This window comes from Salmo salar, chromosome 05 (genome assembly GCF_965601325.2).
Source record: "Salmo salar chromosome 05, fSalSal1, whole genome shotgun sequence".
In the NCBI taxonomy this organism is placed as follows: Eukaryota; Metazoa; Chordata; class Actinopteri; order Salmoniformes; family Salmonidae; genus Salmo; species Salmo salar.
Genome location: NC_138295.1, coordinates 54,528,017 through 54,540,086, shown reverse-complemented (window position 1 = coordinate 54,540,086; position 12,070 = coordinate 54,528,017). Strand labels below are relative to the sequence as shown.

The window sequence follows — 12,070 nt, the reverse complement described above, 5'->3', positions numbered from 1 at the left end:
CAGTTTGAGGAAGGACCTTTCCTGTTCCAGCATGACAATGACCTCGTGCAAAAAGCGAGGTCCATACAGAAATGGGTTGTTGAGATCGGTGTGGAAGAACTTGACTGGCCAGCACAGAGCCTTGACCTCAACCCCATCGACACCATTGCGATTAATTGGATGGCCGACTGCGAGCCAGGCCTAATCGCCCAACATCAGTGCTTGACCGCACTAATGGCTCTTGCGGCTGAATGGAAGCAAGTCCCCACAGCAATGTTCCAATATCTAGTGGAAAGCCTTCCAAGAATAATGGAGGCTGTTACAGCAGCAAAGGGGGGATTAACTTCTTATTAATGCCCATGATTTTGGAATGAGATGTTCGACGAGCAGGTGTCCACATACTTTTGGTGATGTAGTGTATCTTGGGCCATTATTCAATGGACAGACTATGTATTATGTGCTTCCTTTCTTGAAATATTGCATTCTGTCACTTATTCTGTCACTTATGTTGCTTATACAACTGTTCTGCAGCAAAACGATGATGATGATGATGATGATTATTACTGGGATAGTATAAGGGTTGATGGTTGGCAAGCTCTATCAAGGCCTAGATAAATACTATTATATAAGAAGGTATCTCTGCTTGCTGATCCTCATTAAATGTAACAGACAAAAGCAGAAGAGATCATTTCTAAGAAGGCTTCTATGCTCTCATGTATGGATGTTTGCCATTGAGTAATAGTCATGAAATAGACAAATGATCGCTCAGTGTGTATCAGTAATTACCCCTGGAGTCTCAGATGCGGTCACTGCAGATTAACTCTCTTCAGAAGGCCTCTATCCATCTTTTCGCGTAGCAGAAGTTCCCCACACATTAGACAGTTCAGTCACTTACCACTCCAACATGCACTACTCTCTCCACTCTCCCTGTTTGATGTGCATGTCTTAGCAAGTCACAATGGTAATCTTATAAATAGCAGGTTTAAAAATGCACATGTTTCTCTGTGGCGCCCTCCTGTCTTTCATGTCACTGTGCACTTATACTTCAGTGATTCGGTATCAGCAAGCTCAGGTAAAGCATGACTTCAAAGGGATATTACACCCCGAGTGAATGGATCCATACTGCAAATGGCAACACAGTTCTCCTTGAGCCAGCTCTGCAGAGAGAGTTTTGTATTCTCAGGTTTAGTTGTATGAATCTAGTCTCTATCAACTGACAGTGTATTTGAATAATAGGACTCAAACAAGAGTAATATAGTTTTACATGTTTTATTTAAAACTTTAAAATCATATAACCCATACAGCAAACTGTACAATTGAATTATTCACAGTGTGTTAAAAAGAAAATAACGCAATAGCCTCTCTATGATTTTGTATTTCCCCATGTTTTACTTGTTTATTCTAATAATGGTATTCTCTTAACACATACAGTTATTAGGTAAACAGAAAATGTTACAAAACGTTACAAAAAACTATATTCATAGAAATTCTGCATGTCCACAAAGAAAACCCTGGTCGGCACCAACATATTAATCCTATCGTTTGAGAGGTTTCCTGTCAAACAATAGCAGTAGACAATTCAGCTCAACTCAAAACAAAACATAAATACCTAGCGCTGTGACTGTTTGATTGCTTAATAAAGTGTAACTCATTTTAACTCATAGCAAATACTGCACATGTTTTGTTATTTTTTTCATAATTTTTATCTTAGATTTCATAAAATGTTGTAAAATAACTGGATTCACATTTTGGTATAAAAAAGAAGCTTTATAACTGGGACTGATTGAATTAACTGAACTCAAATCTTGGTAGTAAATTTAAATAGTTTTATTAATGGATCACTGATGTCCATTTTCACCACAATTATTTCGGAGCGTATATGGATTAACAAAAAAAAGCACTAAAGTAACTTGTGTTTGCAGTCAAAGGGGAATTCAACTGGAAGCCAGTCTAACATGTAGTGTAACAACCAGTCTTTGCCCAACTGCATCATGGGTTTCAAAAGAGAAGAAAAGATCCAGCTAGATCCTACAAAATCTATTCTAAAGAAGTTTCCGCTACAGTTTTGGGGAATTCAATATTACAACGTCACATACACCTCATATCAATATATTAGGTGCGATAAAATAAGATTTACATATAATATTCTACTCTTGATGATCATAATCCAATATAATATATTATAATCCATTCCAATCGAATAAATTAATATGGAGGATGGGGAAGTGGGGTACAGGTTAAAGTAGCATATGAAACCTAATTTAAATTAAGAAATTGTGTTTGGCTGAGAGCAAAAATGTATGTATTTACCTGTAAAAATTTAGCAAAATACATTTTCTCCTGTTCATCTTATCTACATATACTCTACTTTGCAGAAGGGAGTTGATTAACATTTATACAATGAGTTTCTACCAAACCAATAATAAGTCACACAGATTTAAGTTTCCTTGAATCTTTACATTGTTAATGTTGAAAAAAAAGGAACCCAAGATAGTTTGTCTTTTTTATCAATATTGTAAACCTCACAGAGGTATGCTGTCTCTTCAGCTCCCTATTCCGGCAGCTCACATATAGACTCCTAGCATCCTACAGCTCAATACTCATTGTAGATATACAGTTTATAAGCGTTCCAGACAACATAAACCCAGAAAACCCAAACTTCAGATCTTCCGTCTGTTTGTTCATCTCATCATCTGAGCATGATATTGATTCATGATAATGATTCATTTAATGATATTTATCTCTAGTGCACAGTATGAAAATCAAATGCAAAAACCAAAAGGGTCTCATCAGCCACTCAGAGCTAGCCTATCTCATGTCCGTAATGGTAGCGTAGCGTTCGTTAACGCTGCCACAAAGCTTTAATATCGGCCCTGCAATATGAATAAGCAAAATAATTTGTGAGTCCCAAGGACATTCACTGTTGCCGTGGCCACAAAGTAAACACACATAGAAGGAACAGTATGTAGTACCGTTCAAAATGATGACAGCATTTGTTTCTTACTCATAAGGTCCCTTGTCCAATGTCCTCCGCCCAACACAATACTAAACCTAGTCATTTACAATCACCTGCAATGACAGAACTAAAACCAAACAGCTTAAAACAGTGACTATGCAGTCTGTACATCTGTACTGTGCTCTCTGCATTTCTTTCATATCACTGATATTATTAGAGTATCTGTTTAGCAGTCAGAAGGTAATTCATTGCAAGCAGCAAGAGCAATTCAATGGACGTTGTGCGATTATAACATGGCTATTTATGAGGGGCCTTATTGTAGAGACACTTTCACAAAATGGAAACAGATGGCTGACTGCCCTCTGAAAATGTTATATTGCCATTGGTTTTTTTTAACAACTCAAAGCCAATGTAGACACATTTCTCTGAAATGTTTATTAAGTGGACATGGGCAGATATAACCAACTAGAGATAACCAATTAGCCAAGCTAGCCTAGCTAGCTGGCTAACTAACTAGCTGATTATAACCCTAACCATAACGCTTCAAACATGAACGGTATGATTGGATTTAACATAACCATGAATATGTTATGCTTTTATGAGTAAATAAATTCTGTTTATACCCCTAAATCGTACAGTTGTTCAACTTGTAAATATCAAAAAAGTAATGAGACCAGGTAGTTATTTTAGAGGACAATATAGACTAGTAGTGCAACAAGTATAAGGGGGTTCATGTCCATTTATCATTGGTAGCCAAATAAGAGTAAACACTTCAAGTTATGTACTTGCATTTTGGTACATGAATACGTTGAAGCAAATCACTCCTCATTCATTATCCCAAGAGTATTGTATATTTGATTGTTTGAAAAAAGTCATTATATCTGATAGGAACACATGTTGTAAAGAGGAAAAAGGCCATGGATATTCTTCTTTAACATAGTCTAATTTACAAATTTGGGATCAGTATCTCATGAAGCACTTGCATGAGCAGTCACATCCAATGTTTAGTTTTATTTTACGGGCAGATCTTTGGCAATTGGCTAGCTCATTGTACTTAATTTTTTTTCACGTACAAGATTATCTTAATGTCCACAAAACATATGTCTGCAAATAATGTGGTGAAGCACAAACAAATAGGGCCCTACATTGTGTTTAGTCACGATAACAAAATGGCACAATATGTGGAAACGTCATGTATTACCAATAAATCAAGGTCTCCCCATTAAAACCTCAGGATTGCTTCAGTGATGTCAACTCTCTCTCTCCCGTTGAACAGCAATTTTTCGTCAATTAAAGATCTGCAAACCAAGTTCACTGAGTGACTAATGCTCTCTCTTACTATGGGATTTACTCACTGTTGGGATTCCATTGCTGTCATCTGCATGTACTAAGGACGTGTTTCTTCAAGTGGAATTATAGAAGTCCGGTGGTCCAAGCCATGCGTTTAAAAACGCCTCCCACAAAATAGACGGTGAGTCAAAGAGAGCAAATCAAGAACTCAATGTTATGTCTGTACAAGGTTTGAGGTAACATAATTTTCTGCTGCCAAAGGACCTCCAGACAAGATAAAAAATTATCGGTCAGAACTTTGACTTTGAATGATCGTGATGTGCCATGTGTGACATAATTGATCTCCCATCAAAACCTAATTTCCCATGTCTGTCTGTAGTTCTTTTATTGCCATGTTCAATGAAGCCAACTCTGTCTTTATGCCATATGTCCAATAAAAAGGTTGAATCATTGTTGTCAATCAAGGATTCCTTGGATATCTTGTGATTCCTTGGTGAGTGTATTTTTGTGTTACGTACGTAAACATCGGACTTGAATACAGATTATTTGGAGATGTTGTTTCCTTTTCCAGGAACGGTTCTTCTCCTCCTCCACCTCACTCTCTCTTTTTCTGTCTCTTTTGGAATATATGGGTGAACGCTGTCATACCTGTGTCGCCGATGCTGCCATTTTGATAGTACCATGTTTAGTTAGTGTTCCGTGTTTCGTTAGTGTACCTATGTCGCTGTGGTTGATGGTGAATCTGGTAATCCCCTCGATTCCATTGTCCCAGGTTTCGGGACCAATCATGCCCTCCACATTGCCCAGAAGGCTCTTTCTCTGGGAGGCGCAAACCGTCACGGGAACACGGGGGTCATCCCAGTGTTGCAGCTCATGTTGTCCTTTCCCGGGAGTCGTCGGTCGTTGAACGTGTGCATGTTGATCACTGCATCCGTCTTGACCATGACCGGGACCTGGTGGTGGTGCTTGTGTTTCACACGCCTCCCGCAGGTGAACGACTGTCTGATCTCGTCCACCATGGCACTGCAGAAAGACCTCTGGGCAAAAAGGGCGAGGAGGAGGGGAGAGAAGGGGGGGGGGGGGGGGGAAAGGGATAGGGGGTAAATGCCTTAGCTTTAAATGGTTCTGAGAGCATAGTGTCAACAACAATCAAGAGCACAAAACACATTAGCCACAAAACAGTCATGTATGCTGTTCCTCTCCCATCGCTGACAGCCATGTCAAACTGCAACCCCCACCACATGCAACCCACGCAATGTGCACTGTTCCTGCTCTGTCAGATTGAACACAGTGCCGTATTCTTACCCCATTAACTATACAAGAATGCTTGACACAACCCGCTTAGTTGCATAACTCCAATCTGCGGTTTACAACTTGAGTTTCATGGTATTCTGACAACTGCAATGACTAATAACAGATTAATTCGGCATGCTCCAATTTACAATTATGCCTGATAAAATTAAATAAATGTTCTATTTATGGCCAAATAACACAGGGATTATTTGAGGAATGCAAATCCCTTTAATAAAGGGAACTAAAATGGACAAGAGTGCAGCTTGAATTTAAAAGTTGTTTTCATATTGTCAGACATAAGCACAGTTAGGCAAGTTGAATAATGGAAGTGAAGGATCTAAAATGAACCAATATATATATACTGTACATCATGCAGACAATGTCATCCATAAAATAATCACATCAAGCACATAAATTACTGATCAACAATCTTGAATCAGATTCATGGGTATATCTACCTGCTCACGTTTCGCCGTCTTCCTTAGCTTGTATATGAATTCGGCTATAGCCACAAAGACGGAGAGAACCAGGCCAGACGCCAGCACTATAAAGATCCCTCCCAGGTTCTGAATGCCCATGGGGCCGGCTTTCTCACGGCGCTCTTCGTCCAGACAGCTGCTGCCGCTCCACCACTTCTCCTTGAGCATGTGCAGACGGCCATCCTCCAGAATGCTCAGGATGGCGATGGTCACTTTGTCCCGGTATGGAGAGCCTGTAAGGCAAGCAACAGGTCTGCTTAAGTCTGGTTGAAAGATAAAATAAGCCACTAGCTGGACCTCGCTGATGAGGCCACAGGGGCGTTTTCACAACACATGGCTTAAATGTATATGTTGTCATTGCATATTAATATACATTCAAAAGTTTGGACACCTACTTATTCAAGGGTTTTTCTTTATTTTTGCGCATTAACAAGGAAAGAAATTCCACAAATTAACTTAAGGCACAACTGTTAATTGAGACACATTCCAGGTGACTACCTCATGAAGCTGGTTGAGAGAATGTCAAGAGTGTGCAAAGCTGTCAAAGGCAAAGGGTGGCTACTTTGAAGAATCTCAAATGTAAAATATATTTTGATTTGTTTAACAATTTTTTTGGTTAGTACATGATTCCATATGTGTTATTTCATAGTTTTGATGTTTTCACTATTATTCTACAATGTAGAAAATAGTAAAAATAAAGAAAAACCCTGGAATGAGTAGGTGTGTCAACTTTTGACTGGTACTGTAAATCAAATCAAATTTTAGTGGTCACATACACAGTTTTGCAGAAGTTATCGCAGGTGCAGCGAAATGCTTATGTTTCTAGCTTCAACAGTGCAGCAATAATTTAACAATACACACATAGTACAGAAATTACAAAAGTAAAATACAATAGTACATCGAAATGCTCTGCATCGAAAGCACAGATATAGAATTAATGTGTTATTTGTTTCTGTCCAGCTTGAAGGACCACCTCCTACCAATGTATCAGTGGGGGATGGTGCTTGTTGCAGGAGTTATGGAGAGCTGGAGAGTATTCATACCATCAACGACCTATTAAAATTTCTTCGGGATCGGTGTCCCTTCCACGGGCTAACGTAGGCTAATGCGATTAGCATGAGGTTGTAAGTAACAAGAACATTTCCCAGGACATAGACATATCTGATATTGGCAGAAAGCTTAAATTCTTGTTAATCTAACTGCACTGTCTAATTTACAGTAGCTATTACAGCGAAAGAATACCATGCTATTGTTTGAGGAGAGTGCACAATTCTGAACATGAAAAGTTATTAAATCAACAAATTAGGCACATTTGGGCAGTCTTGATACAACATTTTGAACAGAAATACAATAGTTCATTGGATCAGTCTAAAACTTTGCACATACACTGATGCCATCTAGTGGTCAAAAACTAAATTGCACCTGGGCTGGAATAATACATTTTGGCCTTTCTCTTGCTTTTCAAAGTTGATGGTACAAAAAAATACAAAAGAACAGTTGGTTTTTCTTTGTATTATCTTTTACCAGATCTATTGTATTATATTCTACTACATTCCTTTCACATTTCCATAAACTTCAAAGTGTTTCCTTTCAAATGGTACCAGGAATATGCATATCCTTGCTTCAGGGCCTGAGCTACAGGCAGTTAGATTGGGTATGTAATTTTAGGCGAAAATTGAAAAAAAGGGGCTAATCCTTAAGAATTACAGATTTTATTACATCTTACCCATGGGAGTGCCTATTCCATAGCCTTTGCTGTCAATGACACCTCCAACCTGGGTGAGGTTGCAGTTCCGCTGGGTAATGTAATCGATTGTGGTGGACTCCATGAGCAAGGCATAGTCAGACTTCAGAACCCTCTGGATGCCGTCCTCAATGGACTTGACCAGCGACGTACTCTGTTTACTACTCATAAAAGCCCACATCTTCTCAAAAGTAGAAACCTTTGATTTCTGTAAGGGGAAGAATTGAAAGTACAATCAATGTTGAATCTCAGATTGTGCATTACAACTGGTCAAAGGGGCATTGAGTCTACACAGTACTTAAAAAAATTTACATGTTTTCTACCGTGTGTTGATCCCATTGCACATCCCTCATCTTTGTAGCACATAGTATTGGTGTTGAAAATAATCTGGCAATCTTGAGCACCTACAGTGAGGGAAAAAAGTATTTGATCCCATGCTGATTTTGTACGTTTGCCCACTGACAAAGGAATGATCAGTCTATAATTTTAATGGTAGGTTTATTTGAACAGTGAGAGACTGAATAAAAACAAAAAAATCCAGAAAAACGCATGTCAAAAATGTTAGAAATTGATTTGCATTTTAATGAGGGAAATAAGTATTTGACCCCTCTTCAAAACATGACTTAGTATTTGGTGGCAAAATCCTTGTTGGCAATCACGGAGGTCAGACATTTCTTGTAGTTGGCCACCAGGTTTGCACACATCTCAGGAGGGATTTTGTCCCACTCCTCTTTGCAGATCTTCTCCAAGTCATTAAGGTTTCGAGGCTGACGTTTGGCAACTCGAACCTTAAGCTCCCTCCACAGATTTTCTATGGGATTAAGGTCTGGAGACTGGCAAGGCCACTCCAGGACCTTAATGTGCTTCTTCTTGAGCCACTCCTTTGTTGCCTTGGCCGTGTGTTTTGGGTCATTGTCATGCTGGAATACCCATCCACGACGCATTTTCAATGCCCTGGCTGAGGGAAGGAGGTTCTCACCCAAGATTTGACGGTACATGGCCCCGTCCATCGTCCCTTTGATGCGGTGAAGTTGTCCTGTCCCCTTAGCAGAAAAACACCCCCAAAGCATAATGTTTCCACCTCCATGTTTGATGGTGGGGATGGTGTTCTTGGGGTCATAGGCAGCATTCCTCCTCCTCCAAAAACGGCGAGTTGAGTTGATGCCAAAGAGCTCCATTTTGGTCTCATCTGACCACAACACTTTCACCCAGTTGTCCTCTGAATCATTCAGATGTTCATTGGCAAACTTCAGACGGGCATGTATATGTGCTTTCTTGGGCAGGGGGACCTTGCGGGCGCTGCAGCATTTCAGTCCTTCACGGCGTAGTGTGTTACCAATTGTTTTCTTGGTGACTATGGTCCCAGCTGCCTTAAGAACATTGACAAGATCCTCCCGTGTAGTTCTGGGCTGATTCCTCACCGTTCTCATGATCATTGAACCCCAGGCCGAGGGAGATTGACAGTTCTTTTGTGTTCTGATTGAGAGGGGGTCAAATACTTATTTCCCTCATTAAAATGCAAATCAATTTCTAACATTTTTTACATGCGTTTTTCTGGATTTTTTGTTGTTATTCTGTCTCTCACTGTTCAAATAAACCTACCATTAAAATTATAGACTGATCATTTCTTTGTCAGTGGGCAAACGTACAAAATCAGCAGGGGATCAAATACTTTTTTCCCTCACTGTATCATGCTGTTATTATCCTTTTTCCACACTTCTCCATCTCGAGGTATATAAATGCACGAATAAAGGAAGGTATTGGAGCCTTGAGGTCAAGAAAAACAAATAAACTGTGCAATGCCACTTTAACATTCGCAGCTTTCAAGTACTGTATCTACTTTGACACTTCTATACATCTATTTATTTTTTTATATAAAAAGTGACTTGTGCCACTGGATACAATAATTTAGTATGGGGAGGTAATGTACTTCTATTTTCATACATGGGAAATAAGAAAAAATTCTGGATTAATTGAGTTCCACTCTATTAGCCTTGCGTTTGTCTATGTGATATTTCATGCTATTTGACAAGGGGTCAAATGTTATTCCATACCTAATTTGAGATAATGACTGTCTCATCACCATAGTCATTTGAAAATATGTAGGATGTCAAAGCTCTTTAGTTACTTAATTCCTGCATTGATGGTTAAAATGTGAAAAACTTTATTTGTAGGTGCATGTGACACACATACAGTACATCTGATTGTCAAGAAAGCATAGTGCTACTATAAGTGTGCCAGAGATTACAGTGCAAAGATTTACTTTGCCCTACAGTGCCCTTCCATGCAGTGTGATTTGACAAATCTACAGCTACTCCCCGACCTCTTCAGTATTTATCAGCGCCCTCATCTGCTTCAGTCGAGCTCGTTAGCCCTCCCAGTGATAACGAGAAGGAACCGAGGGCACTTGAGCTCTGCAATTGATGAGGTAATTATAGACACCTGTGTCTCCTCTGACTAATAACAATGCAATCATATCTGTCACTAATCAAAGTAAACACGCTTAAGGAGTAAAATCCACTTTTTACTGTGCTGAGAACTTACAGCAAGTTCTTGACTAATTGTCAATCTTTAATTTAGAGAAGGTTCAAATAGATGGCTATAGCTCAGGGTAGACAGGCAGCCATTAGGAACTAAAGGCCCTGATGAGTAGATGATTAGTAAGATAAGGTTTCAGTAGGGGCTGGAGCAAAAGCCTGAACACTCAGTAGCTCTCCAGGAGGAGGGTTGGCCACCCCTGGTTTACACCATAGCCAGTAGTTCCAATGGTTAGGCAACTGATGACTCTAATTTGGTATAATCACAAATTCTAGTTACTCCATGGACCATGCCTAATCCCTCATTGAACTCCATGTTAATCAACCCTTATGGGATAGAATGGGTACTAATGTGCTCTTTCTCCCCTGGTGGATTTTTTGGTGGTCACCGGGAATATTTATGTGGGTGAAAATTCTATTGGTGGATATTCTGACCGGGTCATAGAGCAGCTGAGACAATGCTAACAGAGAGCAGTAAGAGAAATTATGAATAATAATAATAATATTTGTAACACACTTTAAAAAAAAAAACTAAGTGCCAATAAATATAATATGAATATAAGTATAATATTAATTTAATTTGATATAATATGAATAAAGCAATATAAAGGAAATAGCAAATGGGCCAGAGAGAACTCAACTAAAAATACATCCTCAATTATATTGTCGGGGCAGGGGAAACTCCTAAGATACACTCTTTAGCAGAGGCACACATGTTACATACAGTATTTATGAACTATTCAACAGAGAATATTTGAAAATGTAAAAATGGGACAATCATCGTGGGTAAAATAATCTGTTTTCCTTGCTATTGTGTGCCATAAACATATGGACTTTTCCCTTGTCTATAAAACATTTTCCATAGAACTGTCCAATGTTTTCCAATTCTTACACAGAAAAACAGCAACCCTTACACGTTATTCAGCACCACAGTAACAGCATCTGAGGCGAAACTCAAAATAATGTTGAGAACCCTGCAGGGCAAAAGCTGAAACTTTGGAATAAAAAAATAATTATGGAGGATCACATCAAACAACGTGGAGAAGTGGAGAACTTGCTTTTGCAGTGGGAATTAAGATCTAAGTGGAAATAAAATAAAAAAATAAAAATGTATTTTCTGGAATAATTATTATTTGTTATATTTTATTAAGCATACTGAATATAAAAAAGTACTGATTCAGCATCTTGTCTCAGTTCTTCATAAACACGTTTTATGACAATATAACTGTGTGTACTCAGCGTGCTTCAATCAATGAATGGGGCTGCATTCAAACTGCTTAAAATGACTGGAGGAAATAAATGAAGAGATTTAATTATGTTATTTTTCGGATAACGTTCTTGGCAGATTGTTCATTTAACATGAGTAATGAAATCAACATGAAACAAAGCACAACTTAAAACCAAAGCAAAGACAGACCAGGTCTTTTAAGATACATACCTTGAAGAAAGACATGGTGGCACTGTCTTTGACCACACCATACTCAATCTTGGTCTGCTTGGCGATGTCGTCGGCAGAGTCCACGGGCGACTCCATGCGCTCCACGGTGAGGAAGGCGGCCAGGTTGGCCGTGTAGGAGGAGATGATGATGAGGGTGAAGAACCACCAGATGCCTCCGATGATCCTGGTGGACAGGGCTTTTGGCATCAGCTCAGAGCCTGGATGGCAGACAGGGTGAGGGAGAGCAACGGTCATCTTACAGATACACTACAGGTATTCTGTCGCTAATTGTTTAGCTCACATTTTGGCTTGAATTCTGACTGTATGGTTCATATACATAGTCCATGATATATT

The 12,070-nt window shown here is 39.1% G+C and overlaps 1 protein-coding gene across 1 annotated transcript in view; it reads right to left on the bottom strand.

The window, feature by feature from the left end:
- Window positions 1-1,234: 1,234 nt before the first annotated feature.
- Window positions 1,235-12,070, bottom strand: part of LOC106605119 (glutamate receptor ionotropic, kainate 3) — a 120,836-nt gene continuing 110,000 nt past the window's right edge. The window contains exons 13-16 of the mRNA XM_082975282.1: window positions 11,717-11,934; window positions 7,724-7,949; window positions 5,977-6,230; window positions 1,235-5,260 (exon numbers count right to left, since the gene is read on the bottom strand). Coding sequence (XP_082831408.1) covers window positions 4,868-5,260; window positions 5,977-6,230; window positions 7,724-7,949; window positions 11,717-11,934 — 1,091 coding nt within the window. The 3' untranslated portion in view covers window positions 1,235-4,867. The remainder of the gene's footprint in view (window positions 5,261-5,976; window positions 6,231-7,723; window positions 7,950-11,716; window positions 11,935-12,070) is intronic.